This window comes from Salmo trutta, chromosome 4 (genome assembly GCF_901001165.1).
Source record: "Salmo trutta chromosome 4, fSalTru1.1, whole genome shotgun sequence".
NCBI lineage: Eukaryota > Metazoa > Chordata > Actinopteri > Salmoniformes > Salmonidae > Salmo > Salmo trutta.
The window spans coordinates 69,604,052-69,622,901 of NC_042960.1; the positions used below are offsets into that span (position 1 = coordinate 69,604,052).

General features: G+C 42.9%; 1 protein-coding gene across 1 annotated transcript; it reads right to left on the reverse strand.

Annotated features, from left to right (window-relative positions):
- Positions 1-996: 996 nt before the first annotated feature.
- On the reverse strand, positions 997-17,915 carry LOC115191417 (tripartite motif-containing protein 16-like). Its single transcript, XM_029749271.1, has 6 exons — positions 17,319-17,915; positions 14,890-14,985; positions 2,861-3,094; positions 1,985-2,144; positions 1,800-1,859; positions 997-1,568 (listed from the first exon to the last, which is right to left on the reverse strand). The coding sequence occupies exons 1-6, from the start codon at positions 17,913-17,915 to the stop codon at positions 1,057-1,059; spliced, it is 1,659 nt and encodes a 552-aa protein (XP_029605131.1). The 3' UTR covers positions 997-1,056.
- Positions 17,916-18,850: the final 935 nt, after the last annotated feature.

Genomic DNA, 18,850 nt, shown 5'->3' on the forward strand with positions numbered 1-18,850 from the left:
ACACTACTTTAGACCTGGTCAGAAGCACCGTAGTGCACTACGTAGGGAATAGTGAACCATTTGGAACAGAGACAGTAATTCCCCTGAACATCTTTCTCTTCCTCATCTGGTTTCTTGAACAGCCCTTCACTCCTCCCCTCTTCCTCCCCTCCTCCCTTTTCATTCTATTCTATCACCCACACCACTAGCTCACCTCCACACAATCCATTTACAAGTTAAAGACACACCTTGGAATAAATAACAAAGGAACACTATTACTAGATGAAGTTTAGTGTTGTATTTTTCATTTCCCATCACCATAAATCATATTTAATCACTGAACAGTAGCAGACCTAACTTCATCTGTTCCTGACTCTGGATAGTGGATTAAAAAGACCATCAATCTCCAATGATATTAAAGTACTATTCTGAACATTACTGATATACTGAGTGGCAAGTCAAGATATCTGCTGGTTTTATTGTTTGGTCAATACCACCACCTGCTGGACAGGTTTAATGTTGCTGGACTGAGAAGTAATGGAGGATGAAAGATGACACATTTAGGGCCGGTTTCCTGGACATCTACATTGAACATGCTTTTTAGTCCAGGACTAGGATTAATCTGTGTCTGGGAAACCAGAACATATACTTTAGTAGAAAGTAAGAGATTCCAGCTTGTAGTGGGCTGACTAGTCCTGAATTCTCAATTGAGAAAACATATCAATGGTTCTGAATGACAACCAATATACATCAACACCATACATCATGATTCATGGAAATGTACAATATTAAAACGTTGCACTTAAATAAATATGAATACATTGAATGTTTATTTTAATTCAGATCATCTGAAGATCAAATCAGTTAAATCATTGTACATGAAACAGAGTAGAATGAATCATCACATCTGGGGACCATCACCACCAGCGTGACTAGTATCTATGTGGACCCTACTACAGTTTAACCAACTCAGCTATAGACTACACCAGCATGACTAGTATCGATGTGGACCCTACTACAGTTTAACCAGCTCAGCTATTGACTACACCAGCATGACTAGTATCTATGTGTACCCAACTACAGTTTAACCAGCTTAGCAGTACTATAATAGAGACTAAACCCAGGATAGAGGGGCTGAGTGAATGTGGTCTGGACTCTGTGGAGGAGGGTCATTGTGTCAGAGACACTGTAGAAGGACAGAGTACCTGCCTTGTGATCCAGGTACACTCCTACTCTGGAGGACTGAGGGCCTGATACTTTAGTCTCAACATTATTGTGTCTGAACCAATAACCACCTCTATAGTACTGTAAACTCCAGGACTTGTTATTGTCTCCAAATATATTACCTCTCTCTGTTCTGCTGATGTCTTTATATGAGACTGCTGTAATAACATTACCAGTCCACTCCACCTCCCAGTAACAGCGTCCAGACAGACCCTCTCTACACAGAACCTGGTAATGGTTAGTGAATCTGTCTGGATGGTCAGGATATGGTTGGACTTGGCTTGTATAGGTCACCTTTCTGTTCCCTTTAGACAAAGAGAGGAGTGTGTATGCTGTGTTTGGGTCCAGTCTGAGCTGACAGGAATCTGGGAGAAGAGCAGAGACCAATGAGGGGAGTCAGAACAATAAGTTAAGTCAGATACTGTGTCTACCCTGTCTTTGATTAGAGCACAGCAGAGATCAAATCAGAGAAATATGAGGAGTCAGATAGATACCCAGTCTTTGATTAGATCTACTATTGCTATATATTTCTAGAGGGATTGTTAGGAGTGTCAGTAAAAAGAGACTGTTAGTTACTTCACAATAAAGAGACTCACATTGTAACAACTGTTCTCTGGTCTTGGGCTCTGGAGGCAGTACAACATCCACTAAATTCACTACAGACACACAAACACATTGACAGAGAGAGGGAATGTTATCATCATACCATATTCCACATGTATATGACTAGTAGGGAACTTTCATTGGTCTAAAGTTGATGTTCTTATTGTTTTCAACACACCTGTAGTGGAGATCTTGGTCCATTCTCCTTTAAGGAAGTCTTCTAGTTTCTCTCTCAGTTCAGACACAGTCTTACTCACATCTCCAAAGTACTGAAGAGGACGGACAACGATGCTGGGTAAGTCTGAAGATACACTGATACTGGAGAGAGACTGATAACTCTGGAGAGAGAAAGAGAGAGAGAGAAAGAGAGAGAGAGAGACAAGGGGAAAAAGAGAGCGAGAGGGGCAGAGAGAGAGAGAGAGAGAGAGAGAGAGGGACAGAGAGAGAAACAGAGAGGGAGAGGGACAGAGAGAGAGAGCGAGAGAGAGAGAGGGACAGAGAGAGAGAGGGCATAGAGAGAGAAACAGAGAGGGAGAGTGATAGAGAGAGAGAGACACAGAGAGAGAGAAAGGGGCAGAGAGAGAGAGAGAGGGACAGAGAGAGAGAGAGAGAGAGAGAGAGAGAGAGGGAGAAGGACAGAGAGAGATTAAGAGGGAGAGAGGGAGAGAGAGACAGAGAGAAAGGGACAGAGCGAGAGAGAGGGACAGAGAGAGATAGAGAGAGAGAGGGACAGAGAGAGAGAGAGAGAGGGACAGAGAGAGAGGGAGAGAGAGAGAGACAGAGAGAGAGAGGGACAGAGAGAGAGAGAGATAGAGGGACAGAGAGAGAGAGAGACACAGAGAGAGAGACAGAGAGGGACAAAGAGAGAGAGAGACAAAGAGAGAGAGAGACAGAGAGAGAGACAGAGAGAGAGAGAGAGAGAGAGGGACGGACAGAGAGAGAAGAGAGAGGGACGGACAGAGAGAGGGAGACAGACATGACAACATAATGATTGAGATGAATAGTTTCACATTAAGTTAATTTCATATCACATTTAACAAGGCAGTTTAGTTACCTGGAGGAAATGGATGTGATCCTCTGGGTGTGAGAGCTGCTCCAGCTCAGTGCTTCTCTTCCTCAGCTCAGCTATCTCCTTTTTCAGTTGCTCCAGGAGTCCTTCAGCTTGACTCACTTGAGCCTTCTCTTGGGCTCTGATTAGCTCCTTCACCTCGGAGCTCCTTCTCTCAATAGAGCGGATCAGCTCAGTAAAGATCTGATCACTGTCCTCCACTGCTGCCTGTGCAGAGCGCTGTTAAGAGAGAGAGAGAGACAGAGAGACAGAGAGAGAGAGAGACAGAGAGACAGAGAGAGAGACAGAGAGAGAGAGAGAGAGAGAGAGAGAGAGACAGTAGGTACAGTAGCCTCTGCACCTCATTGAGTCAGAATGCTGCCACCCTGCTCTCCATGTCCACCAGGCCTTGTCCCCCCTCCTGGACAGGCAGGTACAGAACACCGCTTGGCCCTGCTCTACTCTCCTCCCTCCTGGTACCCCCTCCAGTAGCCTGCCCCGTAGCAGAGCTAGACCCAGCCTCTGCCCCCTGAGTCCTAGTAGGCTGGACAATAGAACGAGTCAAAACGGCCAAAGAACGTTGTCTGAGCTGGAACACTAGCGAGGCCATAGCAAATGAATTGAAACGAACCTTCACAGAGCCTCTTCTGACTGGAATGATCCTTAGAATTCCATTTCCCCTAAATGGCACCAAAAAATGTCTACCTTCTTATTTTACCACTAAAACCTGTTCTTAGGACCAAATTGAAAAATAACAACTGGTGTAGAAAGTAATCACCCGCACCTCGATGGTGCCAAGTGTGTTTATGTCTGAATTACCAGGAAGTAGGAAAAAACGGGCAACTTCTGACTATTTCTGGTCTAGCGATCGATGACAGCAGAGGACGCTGCCCAACCTTATGTCATTAGAAAGAGGAGATTCTCCTGATTAAAATGGTGTCCGACATGAAAACATCTAAATTTACACATTGTGAGATATTTAGTGAAACAAACAGAAAAACCATAACTAAGCTACTCAAACTTACATCATTAGAAATAATAAGTTATCCTGATTAAAATGTTGTAGAACTTCAAACCATTAAAATAAATACATCTATTACAGATAATTGGAGAAATAAACATTTCCCTATTTCCCCAAAACAATGGCTGTCTGAAAGTTATAACAGCAGTCTTTTAATTAACCAGCTTACCATTTATCTACGACCATTTGACTTTGTGTTTAACATTTAGTGGTTTGTAATCTAGTGGTTAAGAACGTTGGGCAGTAACTGAAAGGTGGCTGGTTCCAATCCCCGAGCAGACTAGGTGAAAAATCTGTAAATCGCTTTTTTTTGGCAGATTTGGGCTCTTAACCCTAGTGGCTCTGGATAAGAGTGTCTGCTAAATGACTCACATGTAAACGTGAACTAGACCTCTGTGAAAGGGCAACAGGTAGCCTAGTGGTTAGAGCGTTTGGCCAGGCAGCAGGAAGCCTAGTGGTTAGAGCATTGGGCCGGGCAGCAGGTAGTCTAGTGGTAAGAGCTTTAGACCGCGCAGCAGGTAGTCTAGTGGTTAGAGTATTTGGCCAGTTACCGAAAGGTTGCTGGATTGAATCCCCAAGCTGACAAGGTAAAAATATGTCGTTCTGCCGCTGAACAAGGCAGTTAACCTACTGTTCCCTGGTAGACCATCATTGTAAATAAGAATTTGTTCTTAACTGACTTGCCTAGTTAAATAAAGGTTACATTTAAAATATAAAAAGCGTGGCATTAACTTTTCATTATTCACAGACAGACTCTCCTGAAAACTGCTCAGCAAAGCAAAGGCTCTTTTGAGATCTACCAGATTTATATTAAAAAAGCAAATTTTCAGTGTCTGTGTCCAGTGTCTGTGTTTATATGTTAAGGGGTTTTTACTTTGGCAGATAATGTCACCCATTTAAATATATACATTTTAATATAATTAACTAAATGTATGATGTTTTTGGTTTATGTCAGTTTTATTATGCTATAGATGGATATTTTATGGTTGTTAGTGATAAAATGAACTATAACACTTTATATTTTGTAATTCTGAGTAATTACTACTTCAGTAAGAATATCCACTTTATTCAGTACTGCTGCAGTTGCTAAATAATTCCAATAGATGGCAGCATAAGACAGTTCAGATTAGTTTAGGTCAAGTTCAAGTGTCCAACTCAACAAGCCCCTCCAAAAGCTTGTTCCATCTGCGAGCAGCGAGCACTCTGCCTTCTCCCACAAGAGAGGGGCATGTTGAGGTACATTTACTAACCGTGAGGGCTGCATGATGTCATTTATTGTCGGGCTGGAAGATGCATCGTCTATTCTATTCCGAGGCTGTTTACTCCCAATATGACATATTAACATGATGTTATAATGCATGTTTACTAGGGTTGAGGTCAGCACATCTGACTAGTGGTTATTTGACCAGGGTTCAATACCTGCTATAGTTAATATTGTTTTGATCTCCCAAAAGCAACACAGGACTAACAAGAGATACTGTATATAGCTAACTAAAGTCATGATTGACCATTTTAGAAAATCATGGGACATATACAGTGAGGGAAAAAAGTATTTGATCCCCTGCTGATTTTGTACGTTTGCCCACTGACAAAGACATGATCAGTCTATAATTGTAATGGTAGGTTTATTTGAACAGTGAGAGACAGAATAACAACAAAAAAATCCTGAAAAACGCATGTCAAAAATGTTATAAAATGATTTGCATTTTAATGAGGGAAATAAGTATTTGACCCCTCTGCAAAACATGACTTAGTACTTGTTGGCAAAACCCTTGTTGGCAATCACAGAGGTCAGATGTTTCTTGTAGTTGGCCACCAGGTTTGCACACATCTCAGGAGGGATTTTGTCCCACTCCTCTTTGCAGATCTTCTCCAAGTCATTAAGGTTTCGAGGCTGACGTTTGGCAACTCGAACCTTCAGCTCCCTCCATTGATTTTCTATGGGATTAAGGTATGGAGACTGGCTAGGTCACTCCAGGACCTGTTAGGGCTAGGGGGCAGTATTTTCATGGCTGGATAAAAAAATGTACCCGATTTAATCTGGTTACTAATCCTACCCAGTAACTAGAATATGCATATACTTATTATATATGGATAGAAAACACCCTAAAGTTTCTAAAACTGTTTGAATGGTGTCTGTGAGTATAACAGAACTCATTTGGCAGGCAAAACCCTGAGACAGATTCTGACAGGAAGTGGATACCTGATATGTTGTATTACCTTTAAACCTATGCCATTGAAAAACACAGGGGCTGAGGAATGTTTTGGCACTTCCTATTGCTTCCACTAGATGTCACCAGCCTTTACAAAGTGTTTTGAGTCTTCTAGAGGGAGATCTGACCGAACAAGAGCCCTGGAACGATGATGGCCCATTAGACACCTGGCGCTCGAGGTCATGTTGGGTACCCTCGTTCCAATACATTTTAAAAGAGTTTGCATTCGTCCGCCTTGAATATTATTCATGTTCTGGTTAAAAAAGGCCCTAATGATTTATGCTATACAACGTTTGACATGTTTGAACGAACGTAAATATATTTTTTCCCCTCGTTCATGAAGTGAAGTCCGGCGGGCTTAGATCATGTGCTAACAACACGGAGATTTTTGGACATAAATGATGAGCTTTTTTGAACAAAACTACATTCGTTATGGACCTGGGATTCCTGGAAGTGACATCTGATGAAGAGAATCAAAGGTAATGGATTATTTACATAGTATTTTCGATTTTAGATCTCTCCAACATGGCGGTTAGTCTGTATCGCAACGCGTATTTTTCTGGGCGCAGTGCTCAGATTATTGCAAAGTGTGATTTCCCAGTAAGGTTATTTTTAAATCTGGCAAGTTGATTGCGTTCAAGAGATGTAAATCTATAATTCTTTAAATGACAATATAATATTTTACCAATGTTTTCTAATTTTAATTATTTAATTTGTGGTGCTGATTTGACTGGCGGTATTGGAGGGAAAAGATTTCCCTCAACATCAACGCCATAGTAAAACGCTGTTTTTGGATATAAATATGAACTTGATAGAACTAAAAATGCATGCATTGTCTAACATAATGTCCTAGGAGTGTCATCTGATGGAGATTGTAAAAGGTTAGTGCATAATTTTAGCTGATTTTATGGTTTTGGTGACGCCTGTCTTTGAATTGACAAAACATTACACACAGCTATTGTCAATGTACTGTCCTAACATACTCTAACTTTATGCTTTCGCCGTAAAACCTTTTTGAAATTGGAAAATGTGGTTAGATTAAGGAGATGTTAATCTTTCAAAGGGTGTAAAATAGTTGTATGTTTGAAAAATTTGAATTTTGACATTTATTTGGATTCAAATTTGCCGCTCTTGAAATGCACCTGCTGTTGATGGAGTGCACCACGGGGGGGACGCTAGCGTCCCACCTAGCCCATAGAGGTTAATGTGCTTCTTCTTGAGCCACTCCTTTGTTGCCTTGGCCATATGTTTTTGGTCATTGTCATGCTGGAATACCCATCCACGACCCATTTTCATTGCCCTGGCTGAGGGAAGGAGGTTCTCACCCAAGATTTGACGGTACATGGCACCGTCCATCGTCCCTTTGATGCAGTGAAGTTGTCCTGTCCCCTTAGCAGAAAAACACCCCCAAAGCATAATGTTTCCACCTCCATGTTTGACGGTGGGGATGGTGTTCTTGGGGTCATAGGCAGCATTCCTCCTCCTCCAAACACGGCGAGTTGAGTTGATGCCAAAGAGCTCAATTTTGGTCTCATATGACCACAACACTTTTACCCAGTTGTCCTCTGAATCATTCAGATGTTCATTGGCAAACTTCAGACCGGCATGTATATGTGCTAAATTGAGCAGGGGGACCTTGCGGGCGCTGCAGGATTTCAGTCTTCACGGCGTAGTGTGTTACCAATTGTTTTCTTGGTGACTATGGTCCCTGCTGCCTTGAGATCATTGACAAGATCCTCCCGTGTAGTTCTGGGCTGATTCCTCACCGTTCTCATGATCATTGCAACTCCACGAGGTGTGATCTTGCATGGAGCCCCAGGCCGAGGGAGATTGACAGTTCTTTTGTGTTTCTTCCATTTGCGAATAATCGCACCAACTGTTGTCACCTTCTCAGCAAGCTGCTTGGCGATGGTCTTGTAGCCCATTCCAGCCTTGTGTAGGTCTACAATCTTGTCCCTGACATCCTTGGAGAGCTCTTTGGTCTTGGCCATGGTGGAGAGTTTGGAATCTGATTGATTGATTGCTTCTGTGGACAGGTGTCTTTTTTTACAGGTAACAAGCTGCGGTTAGGAGCACTCCCTTTAAGAGTGTGCTCCTAATCTCAGCTCGTTACCTGTATAAAAGACACCTGGGAGCCAGAAATCTTTCTGATTGAGAGGGGGTCAAATACTTATTTACATTTTTGACATGAGTTTTTCTGGATTGTTTTGTTGTTATTCTGTCTCTCACTATTCAAATAAACCTACCATTAAAATTATAGACAGATCATTTCTTTGTCAGTGGGCAAACGTACAAAATCAGCAGGGGATCAAATTATTTTTTCCCTCACTGTAGTCTTTGGTTGCATGCTATTTTATGTCAATCTTATTGCTGCTTGTAGCCTATAACTGATGCTTTGTGGTCTTATGCTGCCATCTATTGGAAATATTTACCAATTAAAAGTTATTAATTCACTTAAAGACATTGGTGAGGCAGCTGAGAAATAAAGTGTATTTAATTCGAGAGATCAGTCTCAAACCTGCCCCACCTATCCCACGCCAATTGCTGGACTTTCACATAGAGGTTACTATGTCACCCAGTTCAAACCACATTTAACATATAAAACAAATGAGTCCTGTTTATCAAGTGTTCTGCCATGCAATAATACATATAATAAAATAACTAATAAAAAGCGGGTGAGACATGACCTAAAATAAGACCTGTTTGTTCAATACAACTAATAGGAGCTGGCAGGGTGAAACATATAATAAACTAACTAATAAAAAGCAAATGCTGACATAGGTTTTATTTAAAAAATAATAAATGCTATTTAGTACTAAAATGGTAATTACTAAAATAATATTATTACTAAAATAGTTGTAGGCCACCCTACCCTAGAATTAGGGTTCAGGCTAAAATAGGTTATACGTACAGTTAGAGTTTCTGTACAGCACTTGTGACAGTGTTCAATACAACTAATAGGAGTTGGCAGGGTGAAACATGTCCTAAAATAAGACCTGTGTTTTTCAATACAACTAATAGGAGCCGGCAGGGTGAAACATGACCTAAAATAAGACCTGTTTTTTCAATACAATTAATAGGAGCTGGCATGGAGAAACATGTCCTAAAAAAAGACCTGTTTTTTTCAATACAACTAATAGGAGCTGGCAGGGTGAAACATGACCTAAAATAAGGCCTGTTTTTTCAATACAACTAATAGGAGCTGGCAGGGAGAAACATGACCTAAAATAAGACCTGTTTGTTCAATACAACTAATAGGAGCTGGCATGGTTAAACATGACCTAAAATAAGACCCGCTTTTTCGCGTTAACTTCAAAACTACGCCAAACAGCTGCGACATATGGTAATATTATATAACTGGGCTCCTTGGCGGATGCAATGAACGAGTTTTATCAGTAAATGTGGTAAAAAATGTAGTGTCCAGCCTAGTCCTAGCCCCCGCTGCTGGCTGGTCGCGCTTGTCTGCCCTAAACAAACCCTGTGTACCACCCCTCCCCTGTTTAACCTTGAATTTAGTTAAGAAACAAACACTAGTCTACGAAAAGAGACACCCAGCCGAGAGCCACGAAACGAAAAGCACTTGTAAATTGACCAAAACGAACCAACTCTTTGCGGATCTGTTCGGTCGTAATAAATGGAGGCAGATTAGACACCACTACTCTTATCGAAATCAGCACCAACACCCCTCACATAAATCATACTGGTAACTAGCCGGGCAACAAGACTCACCTTTTACATTACCACAACCACCGTCTTATTCATTCTGGACACAGAGTGTATATGTTCCTCTCCCACTTGTTCACCGACCATGATCAATAATTCCTCCACACCATTCTCCAGAATGCACCTGAAGAGACAGCGTTTCTTCTCCACTCGGTTGAGGACATCACACCTCCCAAACAAACTACCCTACTCCCCCCTCAACTCTAACCGATAAACAGTGGAAACTAATATATAAACCCTTAACAACTACAAAATACATTTGGAAAATACGCAAAAAGAATAGTAGCCCTCCTCAGGAACCACAAAACCCTCACACAACACCTTCTTCTTCTATGATATAATGGTGGTCCTCAAACCAACGCTAAGGTGCATGGCGCCACCTACTGTGCTGGAGTGTGTTCAATGACGGTTTAAACCATTTCTAAATCCTCCTATCTAACTCAGTACTTCTAAGAAAATAAAAAAGAGTCCTACTAACTTCTAATAGACCCTCCTCCATCCCCCAAATCCCTTCCAACCCCCCCACCCCATCCAACCTCAATGACCCTACCCTTCAATCTTTCCCTCTCTTCAACATACTTACAACAATATAACAACACATGGTCCACCGTTTCATTGACAATACCCTCCAGACACAAACCATTCACATGCTGCCAACCAGATGTAAGGACCAGTTCAATGTACAATGTCCTAAACACAATCGAGTAAACACCACCTCTTCCTTCCTAATCTGACCTTTGAACCTTGGTCCACCGACCTTTAGAGGACATATAAATGCCGTCCCTTGTGCCCAGAGTCCCCATCTCTTCTGCCACACATCTATCAAAATGTCTCTGATCTTACATTTGTCCTCACCTCTACCCAGTGGAACATTAATATATATTATATCTTGTAGTAAAGCTCTTTTAGATAACTGGTCTACAATTTCATTCCCTTCCACACCTGAATGTGCTGGGACCCAGCAGAATCTCACTACTACACCCATTCTCTCATTTCTCCATAATAACATTGATACCTACAACTGTCCAACCAAAACCACTGCCTTGTCTACTAGTATATTCCCAACAGTCATCTAGAACAGTAGCAGTGGGATGCTCAACCTCACAGCCTTGCAACCCAATAAGATAATGACAATTTATTACGTCGTAAACCCAAAGGCATCTCACCTGCCTCCACTAGTAAGACACATACAGATGTTGATTTAAATGCACCAAAACATATCCTTAAAGCTATATACTGGATTCTGTCCAGCTTAAGTCTTTGCTGCTGTTCCATAAACTATACACCCGTAATCAATTGTCGTCCTGATCAGAGCTCTATAAATATCCATCAACGATTGTCTGTCAGCACCCCATTCATAACCAGAGACCCACACAACCAACTACCACGAAAGTGATGGAATGAGAGAGAGAGACATCGTTACAACACTGTACATAGACATAATATAAAGTTTCTTCTTCTTTGGAGTTTAACGGCGGTTGGCATCCAATATGTTGTATTATCGCCCCCAACTGGACTATAATATAAATCTATTTTACTTTGTGATACAAAATGGGAAAAGGAACATCTCATATTTTTTTAAATAAAAAAACACCCTTCCAACTAACCCGACACTCATTAAAAACCCACTACCCCATTCCACTACTTTGACCCTATCTGCTCCTGCACCATGCCAACTAACCCTACACTCATTAAAAACCCACTACCCCATTCCACTACTTTGACCCTATCTGCTCCTGCACCATGCCAACTAATCCTACACTCATTAAAAACCCACTACCCCATTCCACTATGTCATGACTGTCCTGATCAGGTCAGGATACAGGAGACCACCACCCTACAGATTATCTCCCAAACCCCCAACAGAGGAGGAGAGATCTAGGGGTCTGAAGATGTGGGGGTTTTATGACACCTCATGCCCATAATACAGAGAAATTCCTTTGTCCTAACAATGGAGAACTGGCCTCAGAACCTTAAACATGCAATAAAGGAACTTTGGAACAATGGTTTCCGTCAGCCACAATGGTGGTTATGACGAAAAGTGGAATATTAAAATGTATGTAACTTTTGTATTGGTTTTTAAAGGTTAAGAGATGACGTTATTATGAAAACATTGTACCTTTAAGAGTTTTCCCAGTATATGCCTGATGTTTATACATTGTACGCTGTTTGGAAAATATCCAAATCAAACAGAATGTTTTGGCAAAGATGAAATGTGAAGTTAGTGTCTAAAATCGGATTTTTAGCCAAATCTAAGCCTTGCCCCTGTACTTGGTCCGCCCAGAGAATCGCCCTAAAGGCTGTCACACCCACCTCTGACCCGAGGGTATAAGACAGGAGATTGGAGAATTAACATAGAAGACTATTGACCCCAAGCTGCAGCGAAGGTCTAACAAAGTCGACGAACCCCAAAACGAAACACAAGGTTGAAGACAAAGAAATATTTTTCTACACGAGCTACGGACGAGTAGCTGTGTCTAAGCGGGTGAATTCAAGCCGAACCACCCAGCCTCCACTCTCGATTGAATCGTGGTATCGACACCATTCGAGCCGAAGCTGTGAGCTCTGAGCTACAGAGCTGTCTGTCCTCAGAAGACCCCTTTCCGATCAAGGGTGAGGATCAGACCACTTAGCCAAGAAGGACACTGACATCGTGAGGACAACCGGAGAGTTGCGCCGTAGAACTGCGTCATTTAGAAGCCTAAACGACCCACGCGGAGCTTCCCACCTGAGAACTACAACACGTAATTACATCATTATATTCTGACCCATAAGAGCGGCAGTTCGGGGCAAGGCTAATTTTAAATAAGCATGGCTGACAAATGAACCCAAATGTATATTTCTCTCGTGTACTTCCTTTCTTTCTCTCTCTTTAAAATCCCCATTTTGGGTAACAAGCGCCAGAGTGTGTTGGCCCGTTGTACTAAGTCCTAATCAATAGCTAGACTGTGTTTTGTGTATGTGCATTTTTATCATCATTTTAGCTTGCTAGTAAATAAATAATCAACTAAGATTGGTGTGGTAAATTCAGTGGTAAAGCCCGGGTCCGTGCAGATTCCCGGATTATACGACTTTCAGATAATGAGACTGTAGAGGAAATTGATTAATTTAGCGACTGTTGTAATCGATATTCTGATATCCTTTGAGTTAATTTGGGAAATAGAAACTCAATCAAAACAATGTTCCCATGGTGCCCCAGGTTAATGAGTTAATAATTGCTTGATTCATTGCTTAATTCATTTAATCACGTAATTATAAACTGTTAATCATTCGATGAGCAACAGTCGTCACATTAACTAATACAACGTCACGACAACTACTTTGACCCTATCTGCTCCTGCACCATGCCAACTAACCCTACACTCATTAAAAACCCACTACCCCATTCCACTACTTTGACCCTATCTGCTCCTGCACCATGCCAACTAACCCTACACTCATTAAAAACCCACTACCCCATTCCACTACTTTGACCCTATCTGCTCCTGCACCATGCCAACTAACCCTACACTCATTAAAAACCCACTACCCCATTCCACTACTTTGACCCTATCTGCTCCTGCACCATGCCAACTAACCCTACACTCATTAAAAACCCACTACCCCATTCCACTACTTTGACCCTATCTGCTCCTGCACCATGCCAACTAACCCTACACTCATTAAAAACCCACTACCCCGTTCCACTACTTTGACCCTATCTGCTCCTGCACCATGCCAATGACCTGGGAGGACGGGACACCACCACTCAACACACCCTGGAACTCTTCTGAAGTCAAATCTCGTATGACCAAATACTTTTCTGCAGCTGCCACCACAACATCTATTGTCTGTGATTTACGTTCCATTTCTGCGGTACAGTTGATAATCATTGCTTTGAACTCTAAGAAGCCAACCTTACTGAAGCTTATATCACTCATTGGCCAATTCCTCTGTGCTGTCACAGATCTACTACTCACAGGGATCCTCTCAGGATCCCTCAGCCTTGACCCATCCTCCTCTACTTTCTTCACTGCCTCAGCATACGCCATCTTCTGCACTACTCTGACTCTAGCCACCTTAACCTGCCTCTCTCTCACCAGACACCACTTATCCCCAGCAACATGGACACCCCTACAGTTGACGCAACTTTATCCACTGAAACTTCACAATCCTCTATCCCATGACCTCCTGCACACTTCCCACATTTTGGAATCTCCCTCCTACAAACTGCTGCAACATGACCATAAACGTTTCACCTGAAACAGCTCAGTGGATTCAACACAAAGACTCTAACAGGATAACTGATATATCCCAACATGACTTTGTCGGGTAAAGACTCAAATGCTGACAGTGACTCCTCTGTTTCACCACGCTCACCACCTGGTCTGCTTCACACCAAACGGTGGGCATCACAAACACCAAGAGCCTTCAACTTCAATTGCTCCACCTCCACACTAACGCTACCCCAGAAATCACTCCTTTCAATGGTGCCCTGTTCCTAAGAGCAAAACAAGAAACAGATCTTGACCCAAGTTGCGTGACACGGAGCAACCACTCTCTCTGGTCAGAAGAAACACAAACAAATATCGATAGTCCCACCCACCGTGAAACCACAAAAAAACTCTGTTTTCCAATTGATTTATAACATTTGAAATGTCTCTATTCCATTGAAACTTTTGTGAGTGTAATGTTTACTGTTCATTTCTGTTCATTTGTAAACATATGATTCACATGCCAATAAAGCCCTTTGAATTAAATTGAGAGAGAGAGAGTGCTCCATGTTAATGTATAGGGGACATGAGTCAGTCATGGTTACTCATGGTTATGTGATGAAGTAGCCCCGCCTGTGACTTCTAAATCAGTGTCGGCCCAATAGGGAATGTCCTCTTGGTGTAATGGTCAAGATGTTGGTTTCTCCCGCGGTAGACCTGTGTTCATATCCTGTCAGTTACATTAAGCAGTCAATTCTCTGAAAGGTGTCCAGACAGCCTGTTCTCAACAGTGGGGTCAGTGGGATTGGAGAGGGGCCCCTCTCTCTCTCTCTGACTGGAGGAGATAAGTGAAATGGTGTGTCTCCTCTGGTCAACAATACTCACCTTGAAAGACTCCACAGCCTGTTGGAGCTCCTTCAGCTCCTTCTCTCTCTCCTGGAATCTCTGCTGGACCTTCTGCTGACTCATCCCCAGCTGCCTCTGTGGAGAATCACTCTTCAATGAGCTATCAAGCTTTATTTGTCCAGTAGATCAATAGTATAGTAATGTGACATAGGACCCATAGAAGATAAGGATCAAAATATTGAGGAAGTGTCTGTCTGAAATTATATCATTATGTAGTCATGTGAATGATTATAGTTTTAACAGGGAGTTGATTGGGTGTTTGATAACGACTGATAATGGTGTTTGAAAACGAATGATAATGATGTTTGATAACTAATGATAATGATGTTTGACTTGTTGGATTCTAGCTAGAAATATACTTATTCATGTTACTATACTATAACGTATTGATGACTTTACGTGTATAAGGAATGTATATGTTGGGGTCAATGAAGGGTGGATAGGAACTTGGTGTTGGAAAGTTACTGAGAGAGACAAGGGGAAGTGCTGAAATATTCTGTTCAAACATGTTGTTGTTGAATATCAATGTTCCTAAAGAGGGAGACAAAGGGCAACTAGTTTCAGTCTCTGATAAGGCAGGCAAGCTGCAGAACTAGGGAGGAGCCAGGAATTCAACAGTCTAGTTAGTCTCTGATAAGGCAGGCCAGCTGCAGAACTAGAGAGGAGCCAGGAATTCCACAGTCTAGTTAGTCTCTGATAAGGCAGGACAGCTGCAGAACTAGGGAGGAGCCAGGAATTCAACAGTCTAGTTAGTCTCTGATAAGGCAGGCCAGCTGTAGAACTAGAGAGGAGCCAGGAATTCAACAGTCTAGTTAGTCTCTGATAAGGCAGGCCAGCTGCAGAACTAGAGAGGAGCCAGGAATTCAACAGTCTAGTTAGTCTCTGATAAGGCAGGCCAGCTGCAGAACTAGGGAGGAGCCAGGAATTCAACAGTCTAGTTAGTCTCTGATAAGGCAGGCCAGCTGCAGAACTAGGGAGGAGCCAGGAATTCAACAGTCTAGTTAGTCTCTGATAAGGCAGGCCAGCTGCAGAACTAGGGAGGAGCCAGGAATTCAACAGTCTAGTTAGTCTCTGATAAGGCAGGCCAGCTGCAGAACTAGGGAGGAGCCAGGAATTCAACAGTCTAGTTAGTCTCTGATAAGGCAGGCCAGCTGCAGAACTAGAGAGGAGCCAGGAATTCAACAGTCTAGTTAGTCTCTGATAAGGCAGGCCAGCTGCAGAACTAGGGAGGAGCCAGGAATTCAACAGTCTAGTTAGTCTCTGATAAGGCAGGCCAGCTGCAGAACTAGAGAGGAGCCAGGAATTCAACAGTCTAGTTAGTCTCTGATAAGGCAGGCCAGCTGCAGAACTAGGGAGGAGCCAGGAATTCAACAGTCTAGTTAGTCTCTGATAAGGCAGGCCAGCTGCAGAACTAGGGAGGAGCCAGGAATTCAACAGTCTAGTTAGTCTCTGATAAGGCAGGCCAGCTGCAGAACTAGAGAGGAGCCAGGAATTCAACAGTCTAGTTAGTCTCTGATAAGGCAGGCCAGCTGCAGAACTAGGGAGGAGCCAGGAATTCAACAGTCTAGTTAGTCTCTGATAAGGCAGGCCAGCTGCAGAACTAGGGAGGAGCCAGGAATTCAACAGTCTAGTTAGTCTCTTATAAGGCAGGCCAGCTGCAGAACTAGAGAGGAGCCAGGAATTCAACAGTCTAGTTAGTCTCTGATAAGGCAGGCCAGCTGCAGAACTAGAGAGGAGCCAGGAATTCAACAGTCTAGTTAGTCTCTGATAAGGCAGGCCAGCTGCAGAACTAGGGAGGAGCCAGGAATTCAACAGTCTAGTTAGTCTCTGATAAGGCAGGCCAGCTGCAGAACTAGGGAGGAGCCAGGAATTCGTCTCGAGTTCAAGTCAACAGATGAAGTGAGAAGAAGCCTCTGGGAGGGGGGCCAGAGGGGCCCACCCCAACGACCCTCCTACTACAGTCTTATCTCACACACATACACTTCCACACCCACCAAGGTTCTAGCATCAGGCAGGGCCATGACTACACCAGTGAGAGGAACCAGTTCAGTTCCTGCCTAGCAACAGAGATGTATTGGCTGTCTAGTTGTGTAACAGTTGACCCCGCCTAGTATGAGGTTATAAATACATGTTCTTGTGTCATCAAACATTGTCTTTGCAGCTGTATGACCCAGTGGGTGAATAAACTTGGTTTGAGTTTTCACTCTGTGTGTTCAGAACCTAACAGACTTTAGAAAATGGTGATACATTTGAAGAATCTGGGTTAACATATCTATATACTCAAGGTTGTGTTCATATTTGTGGATCCATTTCATTTGAATGGTCTCATATTCAAACAGCCTCAGTTCCTACTGTATCTTTAACTCTTTGTTTATCAGACAGTCACCAACAAGTTGTTCTGGTCTTACCTGTTTCTCAGTCCTCTCTGCTGCAGCTGACACTGTATCATGGCCTTTATGTTCATCCATCACACACTGATAACAGATACACTGCTGATCGGTACGACAGTAAACCTCCAGCAGTTTGTCATGATGAGAGCAGATCTTCTCCTGTAGTTGTGCGGTGGCTTTGACCAGCTTGTGCTTCTTCAAAGCAGGAGATTCATAGTGAGATAGGAGGTGAGTCTCACAGTAAGAGGCCAGACACGGCAGACAGGACATGAGGGCTTTCCGCTTTCTGGTCCCAGTGCAGACATCACACGACACATCTCCAGGTCCAGCACAGCACAGAGCAGGAGGGGGAGCAGCCTGGAGTCCTGTCTTCCTCAGTTTCTCCACCATCTCAGCCAACATGTTATTTTTCCTCAGATTAGGCCTTGGAGTGAAGGTCTCTGTGCACTGAGGACAGCTGTAGACCCCTTTCAGAACATCCTGATCCCAGCAGCCCTCAATACAGCTTCTACAGTAACTGTGTCCACAGGGGATGGTGACCGGTTCCTTCAGTAGATCCAGACAGACAGAACAACGGAACTGGTCCTGGTCCAGCAGAACTCCCTGCTGAGCCATTTGGACGGTTGTTCACTCTCACACAGACAGACGACACAGAGACTCAGATCAGTTTAGTTTCCACAGAAGAGAGTTTGTGGGAGGGGGAGGGATTTCCTTGTTCTGCCAGATGGCTGGGGTTAGAGGGAAGGAGGGGTTAGAGGGAAGGAGGGGTTAGAGGGAAGGAGGGGTTAGAGGGAGGGAACAAGGGAAGGAGGGGTGCAGGGAGGGAGAGAGAGAGAGATCTGCATACAACGTCTAGATCAGGGGTGTCAAACTCAAATACCCAGTGGGCCAAAATGTAAAACCTGAACAAAGTCGCGGGCCAACATTGAACAAATGAACCTTTTAATATGGACCCAAACAAGTTTTGCTTTAACATTGAATATGGAACAAGCATCGCTTATTACCATACAATATATCATTTAATAGTGGAGACACGCAAAATCGAATTTCAAATGAAAAAACACATCAATGGCATTCATTTATTAAATAAATATAATTTAAATAAAAATCGTATGCCTCTTTTCTATTTGCAGCCTTCTGATTTAAATACCAAAATAAACTTTTTCCACTGGCTAATAATTTTACAAATAAAATGGATGAAGACTGACAGCTGAGCAGTATCAGATGCGTCGCAGCTCTCATCCACAGCGAGGGAGAACGCAACGAAATCTTTTCCCTTTTCCATCAGCTGGTCAAACAGATTGGTGGCAAGATCACATGTGCGATCAGCTACTGTGCTCCTGCTCAGGCTCACGTTTGAAAATGCTTGCTTTTTCTCTGGGCATACGAGGTCACAAACTTTCATCATGCACTTTTTCACGACCTCTCCCTCATTAAAGGGCCGGGCTGATTTTGCGATCTCTGCTGCCACTATATAACTAGCCTTTACAGCAGCCTCACTTTGTGATGTGGCTTTTTTGAACATATTCTGTTGTGAAACCAAACTTCTT